The 25,744-nt window shown below is 55.6% G+C and overlaps 1 protein-coding gene across 2 annotated transcripts; it reads left to right on the forward strand.

Annotated features, from left to right (window-relative positions):
* The first annotated feature begins 2,300 nt into the window (after window positions 1–2,300).
* TCF25 (transcription factor 25) lies at window positions 2,301–22,541 on the forward strand. 2 transcript variants are annotated; one of them, XM_068992088.1, is made up of 18 exons: window positions 2,301–2,530; window positions 10,171–10,335; window positions 11,099–11,170; window positions 11,569–11,684; window positions 12,025–12,090; window positions 14,762–14,844; window positions 15,662–15,792; window positions 15,892–15,991; window positions 16,431–16,524; window positions 17,546–17,638; window positions 17,758–17,863; window positions 18,761–18,920; window positions 19,638–19,725; window positions 20,194–20,352; window positions 20,447–20,537; window positions 20,938–21,017; window positions 22,001–22,073; window positions 22,159–22,541. In XM_068992088.1, the coding sequence occupies exons 1-18, from the start codon at window positions 2,339–2,341 to the stop codon at window positions 22,315–22,317; spliced, it is 2,028 nt and encodes a 675-aa protein (XP_068848189.1). In that variant the 5' UTR covers window positions 2,301–2,338; the 3' UTR covers window positions 22,318–22,541. The 2 variants fall into 2 exon arrangements, with proteins under 2 accessions (XP_068848189.1, XP_068848188.1); XM_068992087.1 differs by having other exon boundaries at window positions 11,566–11,684; window positions 22,159–22,540.
* The last annotated feature ends 3,203 nt before the right edge of the window (window positions 22,542–25,744 follow it).

Consider the following 25,744-nt stretch of genomic DNA (forward strand, 5'->3'; position numbering starts at 1 on the left):
CGTCATGACACAAGGGTGCTCAGGGTCACTCCATGACCTGGCCATCTTGGTCTTACAGCCAGCAGGGCTGCATGTGTGACAACCGCTCAGCTGCTATCACCTGTCAGCCAGGGAGACCCTTCGGCCTCGTCCCCCAGATCTCTGCTGCTGTTCTCTAGGCAGAGGGCTTGCTTAGGGCCTGCAGAGCTGGGGGAATGTGTGACCGGCCACCCACGTGCTCTGCAGTGGGCTTCTGTGGTCACGCCATCTTACAGATGAGGAAGCTGAGGCTCAAAGAGGTGAGGGAACCGACCAAGATGCACAGCCAGGCCCGCTGGATGCCAGGCTCTAGGCCTGAGGAGGCCGCAGGGACAGAACGTGCAGCAGACGGGCCTTCGGGTGAAGTGCTTTCTTTCCCAGGCTGCGATCCAGGGACACTGAGTGACACAGAGAGCAGCCAGGAACAACATCCAGTTCCCAGACTTGTTCTAAGCACTTCCTGTGCAGGGAGTATTATTCCCATTTTAAATGGAGAAAACTGGCACAGAGAGGGTAAGGAATTGTGCCCAGTCACACAGCCAGCAAGGAGAAAGCACCTCCAAGGGTGATAACATCCCCAAGGGCAGATAATCCTGCAGGTGAGGAAGCAGGCAGGGGACACATGCAAGTCCATGCTCCCAATAAGGAGAGACTTGGGTTCTAATCCTCACAGGGATACTGTGAAATGAAAGCCACCCTGGGACAGCTGGACTAAGCCAGGAGGGCCCACATGGCTCCAAGGTGAGGTCAGGAGGGAGGGTCTAGGGTTCCCAGTGCTCCTGCAGCCTGGGTGCTGCGGGTTCGCCTCCTGCTGAACCCAGGGGAAGCAAACTCTGGTGTCCACCCAGCAAACCCGCCCCACCTCTGCTCACCTAATGTCACCCTCCTGACACGGAGGGTGCTGGCTCTAGAACTGTTCACAGCCAAGCTTCCAGCTCAGGCCAGGCCTTTGGGAATACTGGGAGAGACCCAGGCCCAGAGTTGCCTGTTCAGGGAGGGCACCCCTCACAGTTCCCGGGCAGTCGACTTAGGGACAGCAGAGCAGGAAGCAGCTTTAGGTGACACCCCCGCGTTTCCATCCACAGGTGAGGTGACAAGCCTGCATAAGCTAGTCACATCTGGGACGAGGCTGGCCCTGCACAGTCAGAATCTTCCTGAGGAGGGTGGCCTGGAGGTCCTGTGTGTGTTAACTTAACTCTTAGTGGCTGGATTGGGGCCCGGGAGGGGGTTGAGGCAGCAGCCACGTGCCAGCCACGGTGAAGGAGTCCCAGGGACTAGCATGGCTATCGGACCAGCGGTGCGAGCACTGGCACACACAACTGCCTCCCTCTGGGTCCTCGCCAGCAGCCTTCCTCATCTGAGCTCTGCAACCGCAGGCAAGAAGGAAGAAAGACCTACGTTCTACGTGGGCCAGTTCCCTTACCTATAAACGGATGGATATCGACCTTCTAGGGCGATGAGAGAACTCAGTTCAGGGATCGGCCTGGTGCCGCAGTCGGAGTCGTCCGACTGACCGTGGCCCTTTGCTCTCCTCCGTCAGGGAGGGAGGGCCCATTTCCACGCAGATCAAGATTATCTTTCCCTCGCGTTTGGAGCTCTGCTGGGCAGGGGTTCTCAAATCTGCCTGCACGTTCTAGTCCCCTGAAGATCTCACGTCGGTATTTCTAGGGATGAGTCGTCGACCTTCACTGTAAACCGCGCCCCCCACACCCGCCCCGGGAGGTTATGACACACGGCCAGAGTGGCGAGCCTCCACGTTAGACCACGGATTCCCCCATCCAAATATGCGGAGGAATCACCGGGGACTCACTAATTACGACAAGGCCAAATTCCTAGGGTGGACCCTAAGGGTCGGTTTTAGCCTGTCCGGGGAGGGAAGTCCAGAGGACCTTCATCTTCAGCATGTCCAGTCCGCAGCTTTGGGAAGCTCCTCAGCTTGGAGGCGCCTACTTTTAAGGACAGAAGCAGCCTCACAGGCGGCCGGCACAGGATGGCCCCGCCTACCCCAGGTGTTGCCCGGCCCCGCCCCCGGCCCACCCAGGAGACCAGCACTCGGGGCTGGAGGCTCGGAGCCCCACCCCGCGCAGAAGACCCGAAGACTCCGGCCCGTGGAGGCTCCCAAGTCGCGCGAGAACTCGCCCGGAAGTGTCAGAGCCTTTTCTAATACTATCGACAACAGAGGAAGTTCCGCAAGGCACCAGCGCGCAGACGCGACACGCCAGCCTCGCGCCACCGCGCCTTAAATGCGCAGGCGCGCCGGCTGCTCTCTTTTCTGCTCTTCCTCCTGCCTGTCTCCAGACGTCAGCGGCTGTTGGGTCCTATGTCGCGCCGGGCCCTCCGGAGGCTGAGGGGGGAACAGCGCGGCCAGGAGCCCCTCGGGCCTGGCGCTCTGCAGTTTGTCCTTCATGATGACGATGATGTGGAAGAAGAATGCCCAAAGCGGGGTCCAGGTGGCCGGCGCCCCCGGGGCGCAGGGAAGGAGGGAGTCCGAGTCAACAACCGGTTCGAGCTGGTGAGACGTGGGGCTACCTGGGGTGGGGGCAGCAGGTGGGGGCGGTGTGCGAGGCGGGTCCGCGACGTCACGGGGCGGGGCGATGAGGGTCTGGGCTGCAGTGGGGGGGCGGGGCGAAAGAAGTGGGCGGTGACCTGAGGCCGGGGCGGAGCTACGTTGGTTTTGTGCCGCGGGGAGGGGAGAGGCCATAGCGTTCAGGGGCGGGGTAAGTTGGGTCCAGGCTGCCGCGGGGTGGGTAGGGTCTGTCATGGGGGCGGGACCGCGGTTTGGTGGGCGGGGCTTCACTCCTATAGACTCGGGGCTCCAACACTGATTTCAGGGTTAAGTATCTCCCCCGCGGTGCCGTCGCAGGGCCTTCGCAAATGTCCTCACAACCCAGGACTCTATGCCTCTCCCTTGCTCGTCGTTTCATCTCCCACAGCAGGTGCCAGGCACCGAGGAATAACGCCCCCATCCTGGGTTCTCCAAAGCTCTGGCTTCAGACTGTAGTTTTATTTTTTTTCTTTTGTCTGCGTGGCTAGTGATATCTTAGTTCCCTGACCAGGAGTGAACCTGGGCACTTGGCACTGAGAGCTTAGAATCCTAACCACTGGACTGCCAGGGAAGACCCAACTGGGTCTGTAATTTTGCACGTGATGGTTCTGGCTCCACCGACTACCCTGTGTAGCAGGTAGCATTCTGCTTCCTGTGCCCAGCACACACCTGGGGCTCCACACGACTGCCGAGCGATTGGAGGAGTAGCAGTAGGTCTGAAGATCTAGGAGAAAACACCTCTCTCTTGGTCTGGCTCCCAGCTTCCCAGGAAGGTGGCACGTTAGGACCCATCCTAAGACAATGGGGAGTGTAGGCCGCCCGTCCCACACAGGAAGTTTGGTTTAATGGTTGTCCTGTCTCTCTAAGGTGAGAAGGCCTCACTCCAGTTTCTGCTGGAGTGCTGGGGGTGGCATGAAATCTGTCTTCAAAATCTCTGGATTCTCTGTCCACCTCTTCTGAGCCTCCCCCCACCCTTGTTTCTTGTCATTTCTTTCTTTGTAACTTTTTATTATGGAAGATTTCCAACATATGCAAAAACAGAGTGTTACAAGTAACCTCCATGTTCCCCCTACCAAGCTTCCCTGGCTCCCCACACACAGCCAGGTCTGGTTGTTTTACCTCAAGGCTCTCATCACATCATTTATCCCTAAATTTTGCAGTTACTTTTTGACTTGTCCCAAAACCATCAGGGCTTCTTTCCATCCCACTTGTTCACAGTCTGAAATGGGTTTGTGCTGGAGTTGGCCATTTTCACGGATCTTCTGTAAGGGTAATTTCTCCTTATTCTGACATCCTCCAGGTTTAGTCTTTTTTTTTTTTTTAAGTCAAACAATAATAAGTTATTTGGAGAACATTCACACATCCCAGGCACTGTTGTGATGTTGTGTGCCATACTGTCTGCGCAGGTCATGTTGTCCCCATTGTACAAATGAGGTAGTAAGTGACACCCACTGTGTAAATCCAGGCTTGATGACTTACAGTTGTACTCTTAACCATAACCTGGTATTTGTCTCTGAGGCATAGTTAGTGTCCCTTCTGAAGAAGAATGAAAAGTAGATGGATGGTAGGCCAGGATATGTGGGGTAAATGGGGGAAAAGGCAGGTTCTCCTCTGTGTGAACAGAGGGAAAGCATGCTTATGTGGAGCCCCATGAACTCAGGTCAGGGGACCAGTGGCTGCACCTGTCTGGTGTGCTGTGTGTGTTTCCTTGTGCTTTCCGGTAGGACACTGATGTGGCCGGCACAGACCTGCATCGTGGTCTCTGGATTCACACCTCACCTCCCATCGTCCCTTTTAGATGTTCTGCAGACATCTCAGACTTGGTGTGTCCAAGCTTCAGCTGCCTTCTGCCTCCTCCAGCCCTCCCTGACTGTTGAGGGAGCTTCACTCTCCTGTCACTAAGGCCAGTAGCCTGGAAGCACCCATGACCTTTCTCTCTCACACACCACCTGCAGAGCCTGGTAAGGCCTGGACGGCTCCGGGCACAGCGCCTGTGGGGTGGCCATTGCCTCCGCCTGAATCATTCTGACCACTCCCGCTCATCCTCTTGTCCTCTGCCGCCTGTCTGGACGCAGTAGCCACAGGGATCCTGTCAGGTCCACGTCTGCTGTCAGCCCTGCTTCCTTACAGCCCCCGAGGGCCTGGGTCATGTTGCTCATCTTCTGGAGCCACAGGCCGGAAACACAGGTCTCCCGCCATCCCCTCTGCCTGGGACGTGCCCTGTTCCCCCGTCGCTCACTTCTCAGGCTTCCCTCAGATGTTGCCTTCTGAGTCTTGCTCATCCTTCCCAATTTAAAATTACACTCCCCTCCCACTCCCGTCCCCATTCTTCTGGTCTTTGTCCTTTTCCCATGGAGGTTTATCACAGAGGAAACCAGCCAAGTTACCTCCATGTTCTTTTTATCTTGTGCCGCTTGCCTCCCTCTGCCTTGTGAGAATGGAGATTTCATTGTTCCCAAGTGTGTCCCCACCCCCCAAGTGGCATCTGCCCCCGTGGGTGTGCAGGGAGGTTCTCTGAGGCCAGCCTGTGAGAGCTTACACCTAGCTTTGCAGTCAGAAAGACCCAGATTTGCATCCTGGCTCCACCTGTCCTTACCCGTGAGAACTCGGCCGGCATTCGTAACATATGTGAACCTATGTGTCAGCTCCACTGCTTCCTGCCTCATGGGGTTGTCACAAGGGGTCAGTGAACTCCATGCCAGGCACACCGCACTAAGCAGATGTTGGTATTAAATGATGTTAACAACCGAGAAAGGGTGTAAATAGTACTTAACTGGTTCCCCTACCATCCGTGGGAGTGAGAAGATCTCTAGGGTGTCTGTGACTGGGGCTGTCCTCTTTTCTGGCTCTTGGGTGAGTTTCCTTGGCCTTAGATTAGAAATCATCTGTCCTACCTCATTCCGAGTGGGTTTTGAAAATCCATTTTATTGAACTATAATTTATATGATAAACATGCCTGTTTTGAGGGTATAGTATGAATTTTGCAGCATAACATACTGTATAACTGTTAAATAGTGTTGTGAAATAGAACTTACTAGTGTTTTGGGGTCAGGGACCACTTTGACAATCTAATTAAAACTACAGAAACTTGAAAACTATCAAGTTTTACTCTATATCATTGAAAAGTTTTAGCAACAAGACCCATTTTGTTCCAGAGAATTGCATGAGTCTGTCTCTCTGTTTTCATGTACAGTGCAGTAACCAGTCTCTGAAAGAAACCTCAGTTATAAAGGAAATCTAAAATTATGTAGTTAAATAAAAACAAACTTCTTTCAAAATAAGCGTCAATGTTCAGGTTGCTATTGTTTGAGTGGAGTAAGAACTTGATGTTGTTCAGTGACCACCAACTTGCCAATATGTGTCATCTTCATCTTTGATGTCCAGTTCAGGAGCAAAACACCTGGCTTCATATTCACGAATGCGTTTAATATCAGGTGGCGTTAGAACCTCTATAGCTGTTTTGACTGGTCAAGGGCCCATTTGGATGAGGATTACCATAGTTTTCTAAGATTCTTCGTGTTAACGTCATGTCACATCAATTGTTTTATCCTCAAGTCCGTGAGAAAACCTTAGCAGAGATGGCCTCATTGATGCCAGTGTCTACCTACAGTAGACAGTAGATGAGGCATTGTCCTCCTTGACTACACACCATAGGAGTACTCTGTCAGTATTGCAGAGGTTTAATGTTTTCTCTCTTTAAATGGGAAAACAAACTAAAATGAAAGGCTTTTTGTGTTTTTCAACCTGCAGGATCTTAGTTCCCTGACCAGTGAGCAAACCCAGGTCCCTGCAGTGAAAGCACCAAACCCTAACCACTGGACCGCTAGGAATTCCCCAAAAGGCTTATGTTTGTAGAGCCAAAAATAATCTCTCAATAAACCAAGCAGTGCATTAATAGAAACAAAAGTAAGATTTCTACTTGAGCCCTGGCAGAATAACTGGTACTGAAGTAGCCCTTTTGCCCTAAACAACTGTAAGATCAGTAGAATACTGAACTAATCGTGTTCAGACATTAGACAACAAACGTTGCAGGTCTCAGGTCCCCAAGTCCCCTGTGCCAGCTCTCTGCTTGGAGACACTCCAGAGATTAGCACAGGGAGGCTGTCCCAGCAGATCACGGTGCTCTCGGTGAGTCGGGGGGTGAGGGGTAGACTAGATTTGGGGTCTGCAGAGGTGGCTTGAGTTAAGGGAGAGGGAGCTGATAAGAGGAAGTTCTAGAAGCCTGCTTGGAGTCTTGGGCTCGATACCTGGCTGTTTGGGCATAGAACAGTCAGTGAAGGAGGGACAACACCAGAGATTGACCGCCACTTGAGCTCATGGGCTTGGGAAAACATTCAGCTCTGACCGACCAAAGCAGAGAGGCCTCATAGAGAAACCTGGTGACGAGTGGAGGCTTCCAAAAGGCCTTGCCGTAGGAGTAGGGCACAGTCACCCTCCAGTGAAGAATGCCCTATACCCATCCTAAGATAGCCTAAAGTTCGGAGGAATTGTGCTAATCTGCAAGTAAACTTACTGCCTGCCTAAATAAATATTGACACTCTGTTAAGGAAAACTACAAAATCCAGTCACTCAGCAGTGTCACATCATGACAGTCAGTGCCCACGAACAAATTCCAAGCACATGAAGAAGCGGGAAGATGTGATTTGTAATCAGGAGGAAAAGGATTCAGTAGAAACAGACATGCTGATGACAGATGGTAGAATCATACACAAGCCTAAGAAAGGTACAGACGCTCAGAGATTTAAAGGAGATCACGGTCATAATGAGGGAAAAAATAGAGAATCTCCTTATAGAAGTAGAGACTACAAAAGAGCAAGTTCCAGATGGGAAAATATTTACCATCTGGAATGAATAACTAACTCATTGGTCTGAGTAGCAGATTAGGTAATTGAGAAGAAAAGATCAGTGATCTTGAAGTAAGGGCGAAAAAAAAAAACATCCAATGATCCAGAAAGGGGGAACGTTTTGGGAAAAATTAGTACTTTGTAGAGCAGTATCAGGTTGTTTAATGTCTGTAATTGGAGGAGCAGAACGGGAGGGGTTCTGCAGAAAAAGCCATCAGTGAAATTGTGGTATAAAAAGTCTCAAATTTGACACAGAAGAAAACCCCATTGATCCAAAATGTCCAACAGACTCCAAGTGGGATAGGATTTAGCAACAGTTTAAATCATAATTGCTGAGAACCCATGGTGAAGAGAAGTCATAAAAGACGCTGGAGGTAAGAGACAGGTTGTCTATAGGAAAGCAATTACTGACCCACTCTGGCTCAGGGTGGGTCAGCATCCTTAAAGTGCATTCTACGTCCAGTGAAATGTTTATCACAAATGATTGTGAAATAAAGATATTTTCATAAACACAAAAGCTGAGAAAAATGATTGCCATAATGCCTACACTAAAAGAAATGTTAAAGGAAACTTCATTTTGAGAGTAAATGATACTAGCTAGTAATGTGGGTGTATGTGGCGGAGTGAGGAGTGCTGGATATGGTAAATATTAGGAAGTACACAATATTTTTTAGTGTTAAAAATTTCTGTTAAAAGTAATTGGCTGTTTGCCTCTTCTTACTCTTTATTTACCTAATGGGGATTTGATATTCTTTTATTTCCCTTTCTGTGAGTGTTGTCATGAAGTTCTTTGTGCATTGAGCATGAGGACATGGGTTCACTTCCTGGTCTAGGAAGATGCCACATGCCGAGGGCCATGTAAGCCCAGGTACTCGCTGTGGAGCCCATTCTCCGCAACAAGACAAGCCCCAGCAATGAGACGCTCAAGCACCATAAGTAGAGAAAGCCCACATGCAGCAATGAAGAGCCGGTGCAGCCAAAAGCAAATAAGTTTTTTTAGAAAAAGAATGAGATGACCATATGGCTCAGAAGCCATACAGTGTGGGACTAGACACAGAAAACACTGGCCTGTGGGTGCAGTGTGCTGGGACAGGCAAAGTCACAGTGGTGAGAAGCCTAGGACTCGGCCGCCTGAGCCGTGGCCTGTGTTTCTGGGGTCACGGAAGGGCCTTGTCTCTCGACCAGAGTTTGGGTCACACACCTCCTCCAAAACTTGTCCTGTACATTCATTTCAAGAGTTTTAATAAAAAGCTTCCTACCCCCAACAGACATCCAGCCCCTCCCACATCCTCACTATTAGTGTGCTTTGCGCCCTGTTGTACTGTGGATCCCAGAGTGCACACCGGCAGTGGACAAGAGCCTCTGGAAGTTGGCATCCATTTGGGACCCTGAAGCTGATGACCGACCTGGAGGCTTCTGGATGGGAGTCAGACACGTCAGGGTGCTGGACAGAGGTGCCGGGTGGCACCGGCCAGTGTGGGCAGCAGTGAAGCTGCTGACGTGCAGAGGTTTTCTTTCCAGGGAAGTTGACCTTGGGATGGAGCTTGTTATTAATTGAAATTTCTCAAAACTTTCTCAGCTTCCAAACGGGGTTCAAATATGAGAGTTTGTTTGAAGGAAGTGAGCAGAACTTAAAAGAGAACCAGTCCCTAATTCCCGGAGGTGCAGAATCCTAGACAAAGTGTGCGGGCCGTTCCTCCAGGACCCCCGCCACAGAGAAGAAACATCACAAGACCCTTCCTGTACTTCCTCCCTTTGTGGCACTGGTGTGGGGAGCAGCCCCCCACCCCTGCTGCTCCCCGTTTCCAGTCGTTACAGAAGAAGAGCTATGAATTTGAGGGACAGGCAGCCATCACACAGCCTCACGCTTTGTCCCTGCCCTATGGGAACCTCTACTGCTGAAGACAGGAAACCAGGGCACCCATACAGGCGTATGTCCCTCCCTGAGACCTTCCATGGGAGCCCGGGCCTGCAGGAGCAGGCAGTGCACGGTCGCTGAGGATGTTGTCCCAGTTTTGTTTTGAAATCATCCTAGGACTCTGGGGTTAGAGTGGATTTTATTTTTTATTTTCTGAGCTTTATGTTTTTCGGATGTTCTGAATTGAATGTGGTTTTTTCTCTACTTTTGGACCTCAGCAAAGCAGCGTGGGCCCCTCAGATCTGGCTCATGGAGCCTGGTGGTTCTGCTGCGTTGCCTCTGGCTTGTTGGTTCATTTACTGGCCAGAGGGCCAGAACTTGTCCCATGACTTGTCCCCACCCCTCTCGAGCACGAGGGTGTGCGTCTTCCGGGACCTACCATCCATCCAGCATTGGGTCCCTGAGGTTTGCGTACATGCATACGTGTGGCTTATTCCTGTTCACCACCCGCTGAGGTCCCATCCTTAACTCGTGCGTGTCACCCACCTCCCCAGTGCTGGTCCTGTCTCCCAGTGTAGACCGGCTAGCTGGAGTCCAGGCGGGAAAAGGGAGCAGTGAGGCATTAGCTGAGCGAGTATGTTTGCAAACCGTTGCTCCGGAGTGGTGCTCGGAGGGGGAGCACTTGTCACTGCTGAGCACAGATGACGTGGCCTCATGGCGCCCTTGGCGCCCATGGCGTTCCCTGGGGACCCTAGACCAGTGATGTTCATGGTCCTCCCCTTTGCCACTTCAGTGACCTGACATGCACCCGCCACCCCAAGACAACGTGTGTCTCAGATTTCACCTTTGTAATTGGTGACTAGGACACAGCCCTAACACCCTTGCTTCCCCATCTGTGTTTCCAGATAAACATCGAGGACCTTGATGAGGCACCCGGGGTGAACGGGGAGAGGACAGACTGTCTGCTTGTGGACGCTGTGGTGTCAGGAAACAAGAGGAGGGCCCAGAGCGGGCACTCAGAGTCCACCAGGGGTGGCGACGTGGCAGACACAGCGGTTCCCTCAGAGCAGGTGCGGCCCACCCTCTGTCCCGCTGGTGTGCTCTGGGACTTGCTCGGCTGCCTGGATTGCCTTGGGAGCCATGAGCAGACTTGCATGGACTCCTTGAGACTAGTTGTGGCCGGGGAAGGACCATAAGTAGGGGCCCCTAGGCATGTCTCCCTGGCACAGGGCCTACCTCCCACTTTCTGGGTGTGTTGTTTGGGACTGGGTGGATGCTCCTTGAAGAAACACATAGGCTAGATTAGGGTTGGATGAGAAGGGGTCCCCATAGGAGGCCCCTCATCATTCACCTGTAAGTGCTTACTGCAGGCCCATCTGTGCCCTCCAGGGACCTCTGGTGTAGCTGGGCACCCGACTGGTCTAGGGGTGTTAGGGGGCTTCCTTGAGGACCTTCACAGTGATGGAAGGAGGTGGCCAGGTAACGGCACGAGAGATCTTGAGGCAGGGGCCCTGCAAGTTGGAGGGGCCTGCTGACCATGGTGGGGAGTGGCTGACTCGGTGAGGCACGACAGCAGAGGGCAGACGGGTGTATGGTCCAGAGCCCATGAGTTGTCAGGGACACCTAAGAAAGGTGGGGTGAGACCAGAGTCAGGGAGACTGGGGGAGGGTCAGCTGCTGGAGAGAAGTGGGTATGTTCCTAGGGGATTCAGAAGGCAGGCGACTGGACAACAGGCCTGCTGCTGTGTTCCCCTCAGCTGACTCCCCGCCTCCAGCTAGTTCTTGGGTTTAAGATGTCCTCTCTCTATTGAGTGAAATGTGCTTCTTTTGTTAGTCCAATGCCTGTAGCAAACTCCGCAAGAAGAAAAGAAAACAGAAAAATAAGAAAAACGCAGGAGAAACCTCGGTAGGTACAGCTGGCAGATTTCCTGTCAGTCCTTTTCTGTTTCTTGAGGTGGTGTTGAAAACAGGCCAGTGATACTGGATATTTTGTTGACTATTCAGAGGTTGGGGGAAACTAGCGAACTTGTTCACTTAGGGCCCAGAGGCTTGGAGCCATCTGTGCTGTCCATTTTCTGGCAAACATCTGAAACAATGCAGGCACTGAGTCCCTTCCTGGTCTGTGGTTCTGAGTGCCCATCTTACGACACACCTCTCCTTTTTCCTCACTGTACCTGCAGTACATGGTGTTCAGATCGGACTGTCTTTGAGGAAGGAGACACGATATAATACTTGCTTTTAGTGAAAGTAGATTTTGCCACTGATGCTCTGTGTGGTGTGTGTGTCATTTGGGACTCTCAGCAGAATGGCCTGGAGGACATTGACCGCATCCTGGAGAGGATTGAGGATGCCAGCGGCGCCAGCCACCCGGGCCCGCCCCCCCTGAGCGCCAAGAAGCACGTCCTATATGTGGAGCACAGGTGCGGCCTCGCCGAGGGAGCAGTGGGCATGGGCGGTGCTCTCCCGGCAGGACCTTTCTCTAGCTCTGTGTGCCTGGGAATATTCCGAGTATATGACCTCCTCTGCTCCTGTCCCTACCACCGACTGTGGCCTCCTTCCTTCCTAAGGCAGGGAAGACCCCTCAGTCTCATGCCCAGCGAGTGGTGGCCAGCATGGCCACGGGCTGTGTGGTTGCAGAGAACGTCAGCCGGCAGGAGAGCGATTTTCCCTGTTGGGTTCTCATGTGACTTTCTAACATTCCCAAGATTGTTGTCAGAGCACTCATCTTCGTTTTTTTCTCTAAAATTTTCAATCCTCTAGACACTTGAATCCAGACACAGAGCTGAAAAGATATTTTGGTGCCAGAGCCGTTCTCGGGGAGCAGAGGTAAGGCCACCGCTGTGTTCTCACTGAAGGGGGTGGGGAGGGGCTTTAGAGCCACAGTGACAAGCAGAGTGCCAGGCCCTGAGGGGAGTTGAGGAGAAGTCATGCGGCCTTGCCGATGGGAGCCGGGCTCCGTCCCTCACCGCCACTGCCCACCAGGGTCCTAGTTTTACAGAGCCTTGAAATCTCAGCCAGATGCATTTCGCCTTGCAGTCGAGAGCAACTCTGACCTGGAGTTTGGGTTCTGACAGAAGTCTGATCTTTGTGAAGTGTGTTCAAGGCCATGGGAGCAGAGCACTATGATCCTAGGCTCCTGTGGGAGGGGCTGCTCTGCCCGGCACTCCCTTGCAGGCCCAGCCCCAAGTGAGGGAGTTTTCTCTCGGCCCAGGCTGTATCTTTTCTTTCTCTTTTCTTTTTTTTCCTTTTTTTTTTTCTAATTTATTTATTTTAATTGGAGGCTAATTACTTTACAGTATTGTAGTGGTTTTTGCCATATATTGACATGAATCAGCCATGGGTGTACGTGCGTTCCCTATCCTGAACCCCCCTCCCACCTCCCTTCCCATCCCATCCCTCTGGGTCATCCCAGTGCACCAGCCCTGAGCACCCTAGGCTTTATCTTTTCAAGTGCATGTGTTTCTGGTTGTAGGACTCAGTGCTTCTGTAAAAATCAGCCACTTATTCCAGCAGCTCCAGGCTGGCTGGCTGCTGTACATCCTGGGCCTGCAGGTCCTGCTGTCTTTCACGTTCCTGGTTTGCATGGCTGAGCCCTGGGCACTGTATACCAGGGCACAGGTGCTGGGGTGTGTTTGACTGCAGCCTCTGCTGGCACTTGGCATGGGGGTGCCACCCACTGCCCTCTTGAGAGTTGAACCCCTGCCCCCAGTCTGGGTGTGGCTTCCTGCTCGGATCCATGGCAGGGGTGGGAGGCTTTAAAGACTGTTGTGATAACAAGATGAAAAATAGTCATGTGTTGAGTTTTGTTGGTTGGTTTTTCTTGGCCTTGTTGCTCACCATGAGGGATCTTGGTTCCCCAGCCAGGGATCGAACCTATGACCCCTGCGGTGGAAGCACGGAATCTGAGCCATTGAGTTTCTCATTGTGTTTGCTTTATAGTTTGCTTTTGTTTTTGGTGTCCAGTTATTCAGGACACAGGGGTCTCTGACTTTGTCTTCTCTTTTGGAATATTAAGGAAGAACGTTTTTAGCGCAAACTGCCTTTTTCCCCTGGGCTCCCCTGGGCTCGACCTTCCACCCTGCTTTCTTGCCGGGTCTTCTGTTCCACATCTTTACATGTTTGCCTGATCGTATTTCTGTGCAAATTACAGTTGTTAGTATACTAGTATTTAATAGCTCTGCATGTGTGTTTTCAGTGGTAAGTTGTACTTTTTGTCCCATTTACTCCGTTGAACACTTAAGTCCTGTGTACCTGGGCCCCTGGCCCCACGCGTCTCTGGCCACCTCGGGACCTCCAGGTGCCCTGTGCACCTCACCTTCTCTGCTGCTGGTGTCTGCCCCGCCTCTTGGCGCACCACCTCCCAGGGCAGCCTCTCTTGCCTGGCAGCCCCGTGCAGGGTTGGACCCTCCCTCATATTCCTAGACGGGACAGTTCTGAGCATCTGGTTAATTCTCCTTTGTACACCTTACCAGTCACCCAGAACCATCCCACATTTCAGTTTCCTCCAGGTTTTGACCACTGTTTTCTTAAAGAGTTGTGTTTTCTTCTGTAGGTTTTTACTTTTTTTTTTTTTTTTGGAGTAAGTGGGATTTTAAAAAATTTATTTGGCCACATTGGGTCTTAGTTGTGACATGTAGGATCTTCGTTGTGAAATGCTGGATCTTTTGTTGTGGCCCATGGGCTCCAGAGTGGGGAAGCTCAGCAGCTGTGACATGCAGGCCTGGTTGTCCTGCGACATGTGGGATCTTAGTTCCCTGACCAGGGATCAGGCGCATCCCCTGCGTCTGAAGGGGAAGGCAGGTCCTGAACTACTGGACCACCAGGAAGTCCCAGTTTTTTACTTCTCTGTTGGAAGAAGGGACATACTTTTTCATCCCATTCCTCACCCAATCCAGATTCTTACTCATTTTTTTTCCTTGATGAAATAATTCAAATAATCAAAGAATTATCCAGAGAAATGTAGACGAGTCCATTAGGCCACTGCTGCTCAGTTCAGTCATAGAGGAGAAAGCCTTTGGTGTGACTATGGCTGGGGGGAGAGGCTGGCGCCTGCAGCAGAGAACACCCCTGTAAGAGGCTGGGGGAGGGCTGGGGCAGGAAGCCGGGCCGTGGCCCGCTTGTGCTTGTGCTTGTGCGGCTGGCTTTCTTCTCCAGAAGTGTGCTGGTGTTCGGGCACCAATGCCCCATCCCTCTGGGGCTTGTTGGTGGACCCTGCTCAGCGGGCCATCGTCCAGGGAGGCCAGCGCATCTGCAAGTCGTTGCAGGCTCCCTCTCGCCTTGTCATCTTCACGTTAGGTTCCACCTTTTGCTGCTTTTTTGACTTTTCCTGCTGTTTCACCAGCCTGAGTTTCTTATTTTTCTTACCTCTACATGTGTGGTTTGGTTGCTCGGATCACAGTGTGCAGTCCTGTCTGGCAGCCTAACGGCTGTTGTCCAAGCAGTTTATACACTGTCTTTGCCCGCCAAAGTAAAGCCATGCCCTGTCCATTCTCCCCAGGCCGCGGCAGAGACAGCGCATGTACCCCAAGTGTACATGGCTGACCACCCCGAAGAGCACGTGGCCCCGGTACACCAAACCAGGTGAGGGAGTGGGGCCGCCGGGCTCTGTGTGTGCACGTGCTGCCGGGGGCTCCAGCGTCTGGGCTCAGACCCCGCCACCGTCTGTCTTCTCAGCCGTGTGGTAACCCGCTTTTGTTCACCTTCGCTCTTTGTGCTTCGGCTCCTACCCCACAGGAACAGCAAGTTCATTCTTAAACTGTGCTGTTCTGTGTTCGGTTGCAAACTCACAAGTGTACAGAATTCACAGAACACCCACAGAGCAGAAAGGTTTGGATGTGGGGTAGTGCCCTGTTGGGGGCTTGGCTGTGTGGCGTGATGGATGAGGGGGCCCTGGGGCCTGGGGTGCCCTGCGAGACCCCTTGTGCCCAGTGAGGGCCTGGTGGGTGCCTCGTCCCCCTGGCCGTTCCCTCCCATGCTCGCAGCAGTGGCCCCTGAGTGCAGGCAGAGGACACAGTGCCACAGGGTCCTGTTAGGCTGGTGTAGACTTTGTCAGAGACTGTGGCTAAGGGCATCCCCAGACCCTGACGGGTCTCACGAAGGTGCTGAAGGAGATGAAGTTGTCAGGCTTCTCAGACCCTGGACCTGGCACCCAGCGTCAGCGTAGGAGCAGAGGTGCCATGAGTTAGCAGTCCCTGTCGCCTCGGGGGTGGCATCTGCATCCTGACTTTAAGCAAACCATGTCCAGGGCTGACCAGGTCGGGGAGGTGGGGCGGGCTCTGCATGTCCCCCTGTTGTCCCCGTTCCTCAGGGGAGAAAGGGTAGAACGGGTGTTGGAGGTGTGGCCTGAGCCGCGGGCAGTCGGCTCTGGGCATCCTGACGTGGGCAACCCCCACCCCAGGTCTGTCGATGCGGCTGTTAGAATCCAGGAAAGGCCGCTCGGCCTTCGCCTTTGAGCACAGCGAGGAGTACCAGCAGACGCAGCACAAGTTCCTGGCCGCCGTCGAGTCCATGGAGCCCAACAACATTGTGGTGCGTGGGTGCCCTGGTGTGGTCCTGGGGGCGTCTGGAGGCCCAGGGCCTGCCTGGGTGTCATCTCGTAAGCATGCACCCCACCCCACCCCACCATAGGTCCTGCTTCAGTCAAGCCCCTACCATGTGGACTCGCTCCTGCAGCTCAGCGACGCATGCCGCTTTCAGGATGACCAGGAGACGGCACGCGACCTCGTGGGTAAGGCTGGCCAGTGCCTGCCTGCATATAGGCAGGGACACTCTAAATACAGCTTTATGGATCTAGTGTACACATAGCTGTTCAGCCACACCCCTGCTGATTCTGGGTCATTCCCATGGGGTGTCAAAGGACCTTGACCATCAGCCGTCACCTCCCCTCCCCGGCCACATCAACCACCAGTCTGCCCTCTGTCTCTGGACTGTCCTGTGAATGGAATCTCGACCAGACCTGTGTCTCCACCTGGCTTCTTTCATTTATCACGATGTCCTCAGGGTTGACCTGTGTGAGCCCTGTGTCAGCATTTCATCCCTTCATTCATTCTCCTAGCTGGCTCCTGGGAGTTGGCCCCTGGGAGCGTCTGGGTTTCTTGAGGGGTGTGGTCAGGTCATGCCTCCCTTTCTCTGTGACTGACGCCTGCTGTGTGTCTGTTGGCCGGCAGAGCGTGCGCTATACAGCATGGAGTGTGCCTTCCACCCCTTGTTCAGCCTCACCAGCGGGACCTGTCGGTTGGACTACCGCAGGCCTGAGAACAGGTGAGCCGACCACCCGGGTGTTTGTGGGCCACTGTGTTCCCTTGCCGGGGTCATAGGCGTCACGATGTGAGGGCTGGACAGCTGTGAGGGGCAGCACTGGGATCCTCGGGTATCTCACTGTGTTTAAAGCTTGTATACAGGAGGGCTGAGCCCAGGGATGGACAGGACCGGCTGGCCTGGGGTTGACACTTGTGGGCAACAGGACAGAAACCATCAGCCATTTCACCACATGGGGCCTGCAGTTGTACTTCCTCTTGTGTCTGGACTCAGGATCCTCTGGAACGCCTGTGGGCAGGCGTGCATGCTGGCGCTGCGAGCGCAGTCATCATGTCCACGTGTGGTGGTCACACGCACATGTGGGACCCTCTTCCTGCAGATGCCCCTTCCCCGAAGCCCCTACTCAGCAGCGCAGCCTCCCTCCTGGGCCTCCGCCTCAGGGCCCTGCACACATGGACAGGCTCCACAGCCCAGGCTCACTCTCTACCCTTCTGTTGTGTCCCACATGGGCTGTGTCTCCCCAGGTGGGGGCTGTGCTGGGCCCCAGGGCACCAGGCCAGTCCTGAACTGTCTCTCTTGCTTTTAGTTGTATGAGCTCTTTCCAGTGAAACTCTTTAGTTCTTTGAGATGCTGAAAACACTGATGTTCCTGACATTAGCAGGCATTAACAGGGCAGTGGTAGCAGTTGAAATTGGAGGATAAATAAAGATGGTGATTACAGTTGGAGGTGTTAAGTCTCTTCCCTTAAACGAGAGTTATTTTTAAGAGAAAGCCGAAGATGGAGGTCTCCACTAATACATCAGCTTGGTTTTCTGTCCGTGCTCCCACACGTGACTGCAGACAACAAGCAGAGTCACCTTCTCTGCAGACAGGACCCTGGCGAACGTTGGCGCTGATTAGGCCACACAGGATACGCCAGCGAAGCCCGCGGGCAGAGGGTGGACGCGGTGTTGGACGAGGCGCCGAGCGACGTGCGGTGCGGCCTGCTGCCGCGCTCATTCACGAGGAACTGTCTTGGGTCTAGGAGCTTCTACCTGGCCCTCTACAAGCAGATGAGCTTCCTGGAGAAGCGGGGCTGCCCACGCACGGCGCTGGAGTACTGCAAGCTCATCCTCAGGTAGGGGCTGCCGCTGCTCCCCAGCCCCGGGGCTGCAGCCCGTGGGCATCCGCGCCGGCCCACTCTGGGTTTTGTCTCCCTCTGCCTGCCCTGCTCACCGTGCTGCCTCCCCCTGGAAGCCTGGAGCCGGACGAGGACCCCCTGTGCATGCTGCTGCTGATCGACCACCTGGCCTTACGAGCGCGGAGCTACGAGTACTTGATCCGCCTGTTCGAGGAGTGGGAGGTGGGTGTGCACACAGGCCAGGCGGGGTGGGGCCTGCAAGGAGGCTCTGGGGCAGACCCTAGTGCTCCTGCCTCTCTGCCTCGCCACCTGCTTACAGGTGAGTGCGAGCGCAGAGGAGGCCTGGGGGAGGGGACGGCCATCGGGCCCCTGGACACTTTGGTGCCGGAGGGGTCTGAGATTGGGCAGGACACCAGCAGTCCAACTGATGACCTTCACGGTGGCTTCACGTGCAAGCGTTGCTGTGTTAGGTGCGCTAGGCTGCATGTAAGGTATTAGCATCAATTCTACCCATCTTCTTCTAATTTGCTGCTAGAAACTGTATACTGATGGTGTGCTCCTGTTGGGTGGTGCTGTCTCGGGGGACACCTCCAGTCAGGAGTGGGTAGAGGCAGGAGGTGACAGTCATTACTACTCTTTGAACTTCCTCATAGCACATGCCAGTGTACAACTGAAGGCTAACTACATGGATCCCTTTGAACTCTGGGTCTGTGGTGTAGTTGGGCGAGGATCCCCATCCATGGGGTCTAGTTCACACAAGTTCCTGAGGTCACAGGAACATAGCTGCAGGGGCTGCGCCTGAATGTTTGGGGTGAGACTGTGGCTTCATCCTCACAGAGCATCATACATCTTGTGTGTTCTGCCATGTGCCCGTGGGCAGGGCGGCAAGGGCCGGGTGTCAGCAGCCGTGGAGGTGGGGGGCGGTTCCGCTGCCCAGATGACCCTGAGCCTTGGGAAGGTGGACATCTGGCCTTTTCTCGCTCACCCGGCCTGCCTCTGTCCCCACACCTGGGTCCTTTTCTTTGCCTTTCTGCACAGAGGAAGGGACAGCTTGCCCATCCAAGCCATATGCCTGTGAGCATCACCTTGAAGCCCCTAAACTTCTCCTTCCCCTTGTAGGCCCATCGGAACCTGTCCCAGCTCCCAAACTTTGCCTTCTCTGTGCCACTGGCCTATTTCCTGCTGAGCCAACAGGCAGACCTCTCTGAGCAGGAGGTGAGCTCCGCGAGGGAGGAGGCCTGTGTCCGGATCCAGCAGGCGCTCACCATGTTCCCCGGAGGTGAGTGTGCCCTGCAGCTCCAGGCTCAAGTGGGTCCCATGCCGGTCCAGCTCCCAATGATGCATCTGAAAGCCAGCTGTGCTCTCAGAGCATCTGCGGGGCTTAGGGCACCTTTAGATATTGACAGTTCTAGCAGAACTTGTCACCTGAAGCCTACGCTTCCAGGGAGAGGGCTCTAGGCTGGGTGTGACAGGAAGCAGGGTGTCTGTCTTTGTCCTGAGGACCCAGTTCTCACTGGGTGAGGAGCTCAGGGTCGGGGTCGCCCTGGGTTCTCTCTGATGACCTGCCGGTTTCCATGGGCCCCTGATGTCTGGCTGTGTGGATGGGAACAGGGCCCGCTGCCCTATCAGGCCCTGGTGGTGTTGCGGTCCTGTGCTGTGTGTAGTTCCTGAGGGGCTCCCTCCCCGGTGCGAGCCTGCCTGCAGGTGGCCTGGTTGCTCAGGGTCTCCTGCTCATCTCGATCTGGCTCCATCCACGCATGGGGCTGCTGGGCTGGGTCTGAGGGGAACTGACCTTGCCCCGTTGAGACCCCTGCACAGGGAGGTCACCCGCTTCATGGGGAAGCCCCATGGGGCAGGCGGGCAGCTGTAGTGTTGTCCATCCCAGGGAGAGTGCGGGGGGAGGGTCTCTGATGACAGCGTCCAGCGCACATGCTCCAGAGTCCTGGGTGAGCCCCTCAGCCTCAGCGCTTCAGGGTGCCGCCCTGCTCCCCCACAGTGCTCATGCCCCTGCTCGAGTACTGCAGTGTGCGCCCCGACGCCACCGTGGCCACACACCACTTCTTCGGACCCGACGCCGAGATCAGGTACAGACTGGAGGTGCCTGGGTCCTGGGGAGTGATCACCCAGGTGTCAGCCTGGGGCCACTGTCTGCTGGGCGGATAGTGTTGCTGTAGCTGTGCATGTGGTCCAGATGCCTGTGTTGCCACCTGCTACCTTTTGAAATTTCTCATAATAAATGAAGAAAGACCTGTGACGGGAGCCAGGCACCTCAAGGCTGGTCAGCACACCAAGGCGGGTCCTCAGGTCTATGTCCACAGGTGCACACGTTCTCCGAGTATTTATGTTGTCATTGGGGAACTTGTTCTTAGTAAGGGTGCTGGCTGTACAGAAGGAAATGCCAGGGTGCCCCACCCTGGGGGCCGCATCCCAGGGCAGCAGCCCCCTCGGGGCAGCCTCCTTCTGCTCCAGGTTGCCAACAGCCTGGAACCCCCAGAGCACCAGTGGGCCTGTGGAGCCGGTCCATGGGGTCTCACAGTCCCCGCTGCCCACAGCCAGCCACCTGCTCTGAGCCAGCTGGTGAGCCTGTACCTGGGGAGGTCACACTTCCTCTGGAAGGAGCCGGCCACCATGAGCTGGCTGGAGGAGAACGTGCACAAGGTTCTACAGGCGGTGGACGCCGGGGACCCCGCTGTGGAGGCATGTGAGAGCAGGTGAGCCAGGGCGTGGGAGTGGGCAGTGTGGAGGGCCGGCCTGTCTCACGGGGCCGCGGCCTCCTGCAGCGCCACCCTCGTCTCCCGGCCCCAGGCGCAAGGTGCTGTACCAGCGCGCGCCCAGGAACATCCACCGGCACGTGGTCCTGTCTGAGATCAAGGAGGCCGTGGCCGCCCTGCCGCCGGTAAGGAGCGGGCTGACTGCAGGCTCTGTCCCTCCAGCAGCTCTGCCCCCAGATCATGGTCCATGCAGAGCCCCCTGAGAGGCAGAGCCGTGCCTGCAGCTTCCGTGATCTTATGGGGTGCAGAGTGGTAACCCGGCGGCTCAGGGCCCATGGCCTGTAGCCAGCAGCCCTGACATTTGGGGGCAGTCACAGCACCTGTGAGTGGAGGCCCTGTGATCCCCACACATGTGCTTGTCCCGGGTTCACCCCGATCCTCAGAGCAGACAGGCTGAGTGTCCTGGTGGAGGAAGCCCCTGCCCCAGACGTCCCCGACAGGGAATGCGGCCCGCCCCCAGCAGAAATGTCCAGTCCAGAGCTAGGTCAGTTGAAAGCAGACCATGCTCTTTGTCCCTTTCTGTAGGATGTGACCACACAGTCTGTGTTGGGCTTCGACCCTCTACCCCCACTGGACACCATCTACTCCTACGTCAGACCAGAGAGGTACTTCTTGCTTTGCTTCTGGGCTTGCACTGCTCCGAGGTCAGTGCTGGGGCTCGGAGGGTCTCAGAAAAAAGAGTCAGCCTCTGCAGGCCGTGTGTTTTCACATATCTGTCCACCCAAGGCCATTTCTCTGTCAGATTCTGGAGCAGGTGGTGGATACAATGGGATGTGGGTATTGAATCCAGGAGTAAATGTAGTCAGAACTGATGTAAGAACCTGGAGGAGATAGCCGTGAGCCTGGGGTATGAGGGGCAGCTGGTTTCCCATGGGAGCTTCAACCCGTGCAGGGCCCCAGGGACAAGCGTCCAGCACAGCCAGAGGCTGGGAAGGAGGCCCCAAGGCCCGATTGTCCAGGCTGTTCCAGAATCATGTCAGAGACAGGCTTTTTTCCCTTTCCTGATGGCCTTTAGCACTGAGTGAGTAAGTGCTTCACTTCACGCAGAGCCCACCTCACAGTCCCCAGCCTAGGAGACCCAGACAGACTTTCTCATGTCCAGGGCTCAGGCAGACGTATTTTCTAGAGCCAAGTGTTTTTTTCCTCCGTTGAGGTATAAAACTTCGGGTACGCATTCATAAGGAAATACAGTCCCCAGTTAAAATGTCAATGGGTTAAGATGAAAATTATTAATGATTAGTATCAGAAGGCTCAAAACCAAGCTGGCATGTAGGGTGTGGTCCCACTAAGGACAGTTAGGAGCCATCCTGGCTCCAGGCGCCCAGAAAGTGCAGGAGGCCCCCGAGATGCACTTGCTGGCATCATCTCTCACTGCACAACTCGGAAGGAAGGACACTTGGAAACATAGCTTTTCTCAAGATGCAGTGGGGCTCGGCTGCAGTGGCTCCAGTTTGCACTCTGCTCAACCAGCCTCATTCCAAAGGGCCAACCCCGCTCTGGATCCCCTTCCCCCTCAGGCCCCAGCCTTCATGGGGGCTGCCCTCCCAGCCCACCAGGCCTTTCTGAACATCCTGACTCCCTCCTGCAGGCTCAGCCCCGTCAGCCACGGAAACACCATCGCCCTTTTCTTCCGCTCACTACTGCCCAACTACACTGTGGAGGTATGTGGCGTCAGCCCACGGGGCACCAGCCTGAGACTGGGCATTGGGCCTGGAGGCCCGGCTCAGACGAGTCTCGTTTCCACAGGGGGAGCGACCAGAGGACGGGGGGCCTGGGGGTCTGCACCGTGACCAGGGCCTGAACAGACTGATGCTGGCCGTGCGGGACATGATGGCCAACTTCCACTTCCACGACCTGGAGGTGCTGCCCGAGGAGCACCCTGAGGGCGATGGGGAGTGGGACTGACTCCAGCGAGGCGCACGCCCCAGCGCTGCACAGTCATGCTCCGGGTTCTGTTCTGGTCAGATCGGCCAGGTGGCCACCTGCTCTGCTCTTCTATAAACTATGTGGGTTGCACTCTGCCGCGTGAACTCTTCTTTCCCAGGGCTGCAGTCGCCGCCCCCAGCTCCCCTCATGGGCAGGACCTCGCCGCCACTGCCCTGCTGCCCCAGGGCATCACAGGGCCAGAGTCCACGCTGGCTTCAGGGGACGTGGGTGGGTGTGAAAGCTGAGAGATGTGTCTTGGGAAGATTGCTCATCCTGGCAGCTCTGGGGAGTGAACGAGGCAGAGACTAGGGGGCACTTGATCTGGGGGCAAATGGACTGAGGGGTGGAGAGGGCGAAGACTAAGATGCTTCATCCAGGATGCGTCCTAGCACTCTTGAGTGACAGCTCAGAACCACACAGGCCACCCGTGACTGAGGACGCTGTGTGGTGGTGGAAGGATCCAGGCCACTGAGGTTGTGAGTCCCACTGGGTACTCTTGTCTACTGAGCACCCTCCCAGCCCTGACCTCTGCCCACAGAGGCTGCCTGTGTGCTCCAGGGCAGCATCTGGGCCCCAGGCCGGTCAGTGTGGCAACAGGTGTGACCCAGTCGTCTCCTGTCAACAGCCACCCAAGTCCTGTCCATCGCCCGCCTTCCAGGAAGTCCAAGGCATCCTAGTGATGTGAGCTCACCTTCCAGCCGTTCCCAGGTGAGGGACACCTGAACACCTGGCAAGGACAGGGTCTTTCAGACATGATGCTGTAAGCTAAACTTCCCCCCCATCCACACTTAGCTCCAGAGACCAGGCCTGCCCTGGAGCCACACAGCCCCAACCAAGGTGCCCTGTGATGGATTTTGGCCAGTAATACAGTCTGTTGGGGATCTTCTGGGAAGGGACTTGCTCTCTGAAAATGACTGGCAAGCAAGGAGAGCTTGCTGCCCTGCCTCTTTCAACCTTAATGCATTTAGGTGGGGGTGTGATGTATGGAGCTACAGCAGCCATCTTGCAACCGGCAGTCCAACTTTATGATGAAGAGCCAGGGTCCTGGGATAGTGAAGCAGAGGCTGGGCCCAGGCCTGGTGCCCACACAGTGCTTAGCCATGCTGCTCTGGCTGCTAGAGTTAGACAGCCAGGGCACTTACATCTAGACATCTGTGTATAAAGTCTCACCTGACCACTCAGACCTTGTGTTGCTCATGGATTGCTGTTGTACTCTTTCCTATCGAGTCACACCACACCTCAGGTCTTCAGCACGAGCACCAAAGAACGGGCACAAAAGCCGCTTCCTTCCCCAAGTTCAAAAGAAAATAGTTCTTGAACCAAGACCCTATGACTTGACTCCGGGCCAGGCCTTCCTGAGCTCTCCCTGCGGGGTGGGGTGGGGAGTCGGGGTGCGGCAGCAGGTTCCCGTGGCTGCCCTCGGGTCACTCCTTGAAGGCGGGCCACGCTGGTGTGACTGGCTGCGTGCAGGCGCCCCTCAGTTCTGCAGGCAGAGGCTCCTCAGGCTCTGGCTCCCAGGAGCTCCCTCATGGGACAAGCCTCTGTGTGCCTGGCCCTCTTCTGGTTCTGGGGTTCCCACTCAGCCTCCACATGTGGTCGGCACATGGTCTCACGTGGTGTGTCCTCTGAGGGGGTGGCCATGCCCCCCGCCCTGCCTGTCTCCCCTCACTCGTTTACTCCCGGGGGCAGAGGCGGATGGGCTGCAGGGCTAGCTGTGGGTTTGCATGGATGGTTCCCAGGACCGTGACCAATCGCAGCTCGTTGGTCCCGCTGTCCCCCGCCTGCGGGTGAGCACCAGATGGGGAGTTGCGAGGCCTCCCCAGGAAGAGGGCTGTGGCTCCTGGCAGAGGCAGCCCAGTTCTCACGCCCTTTGAAGTCTCAGGCTGGGCGACTGGGGGTTGGAGAGGCGCAGGCAGCTCAAAGGCCTCATTTATGGGGCAGCAATGACATGGAAGCTGAAGGCAGGACGCCACTCACCCAGTGGCCTTGTTTGGTACCTGGGGAGTCCTAGGCTCGCATGGCTGGTTCAGGGCTGAGGTCCCAGCACAGGCCTTGCCGTGGCTCTTGCGTGGTCCTCTTCTGGGACCCTTTCCTCCTTTGGGGGTGGGAAGCTCGTGCCCAGCCAGGAACAGGCAAACAGTCCGCCAGCAGGTAAAAGGGTTTCCCTGAATGTACCAAAGCTGAAAGTGTGGCTCTGACCAGGTGGTGTCACCCAGCAGCAATGTTTGTGACAAACAGGAGCCGCCCAGATGCCCACGTGGCCAGTGCCGTGCCAACCACTGAGTGCAGCCAAGAGAGTGCCTCAGTGCTGAGTGAGGAAGGGCCCCGAGTCCTATGGCACAGGTTCTAAAATGGCAAGAACGATGGTCAGGGAGTGGCTGCTGGGCAGGAGGCGCCCCGGAGAGTCTGGTGTGGTCCTGTTAGGTTGACTGGTTACGGAGTGCTGCAGTCCCAAGGGTGCTGGGTGCGGCATGCACCAACCTGCGTGTTTATAACTTGTGTACTGTCTCTCACCTGCCATGTGCTTCAATAAACAGCACCAACAGAGCCACAAAGGAGAGGGCCATGTGAGTCCTGGATAGGGAAGGGAGGAGGGCACGGCGCAGGTGTGGGCCTTGCCCGTCGGGCGGGAGGAGGAGAGACCCTGACAGACCAGCGCCCATAGCATACCAGCCCCATCAGCCCACCTCTGACTCCCCGCCACCCCCTGGTGGGACGGCCTGTACACCCCACCCTCCTCCTAGGAGGGTTTGTCGTCAGCACCACGCACTCCTCAGTGAGAAAGTGCTGGGGGGCTGGCAAGCGGCTGCAGACAAAGGTTTGTCCTTGAAGTGGTTGCTGGCTCTGGGCCAGCTGTGGTGACCTTTCACAGAGGAAATGGGGGCTGTCAGGGAAGGACTGGCAGTGCCCCTCCCCCCAGCCCCCACACCCCAGGGAGAAGCCACAGTGCAGTGAAGGGGCTGGGAGTCCTTGGGCGGGGTTGCCCTCAGCCAGCCTTTAACATGAGTTGGGGGGAGGGTGGCTCGGGCCAGGCTGCGGGTTCCTGAGGCAAGATTGGACGGCTTAAGGGAGGAGGTAATGGTTTTATTGTTGGGCTTGGAAGAGGGTTGGAGGTCTCAGGCAGGTCTGCAGGGCCCCCACCCACCACCTGCATCGCCTGGAGCACCCGTTGGCCGAGCACCAACTGCTGCACAGGCCGGACTGCCTTGGTCTGACAGGCCCGGGTTCCGCCTGCGCCACCTGGTGGCGGACCTCGCTGCAGCCCGGCACACGCCCATCATGTGGCCACCCTCAGGAGGAGGGACTCCGTGACGACTTTAAAGATGCCAAGGAAGGCTCTGTTCTCCCTGGACCTCAGCCCACCGCGGCCGGGTAAGGCTGGAGATCCCCACAGGACAGGAGGAAG

Source organism: Capricornis sumatraensis, chromosome 20 (assembly GCF_032405125.1).
Source record: "Capricornis sumatraensis isolate serow.1 chromosome 20, serow.2, whole genome shotgun sequence".
Lineage (NCBI taxonomy): Eukaryota > Metazoa > Chordata > Mammalia > Artiodactyla > Bovidae > Capricornis > Capricornis sumatraensis.

What these genes read in the sequence shown, in the direction of transcription:
- TCF25 (XM_068992087.1), top strand. Translation starts at nt 2,339, where the DNA reads ATGTCGCGCCGGGCCCTCCGGAGGCTGAGGGGGGAACAGCGCGGCCAG. An exon ending in GCCGTTCTCGGGGAGCAGAG is followed by an intron (nt 12,091 to 14,761) that starts GTAAGGCCACCG and finishes CATTCTCCCCAG; the next exon opens with GCCGCGGCAGAGACAGCGCA. An exon ending in GCTCACCATGTTCCCCGGAG is followed by an intron (nt 18,921 to 19,637) that starts GTGAGTGTGCCC and finishes GCTCCCCCACAG; the next exon opens with TGCTCATGCCCCTGCTCGAG.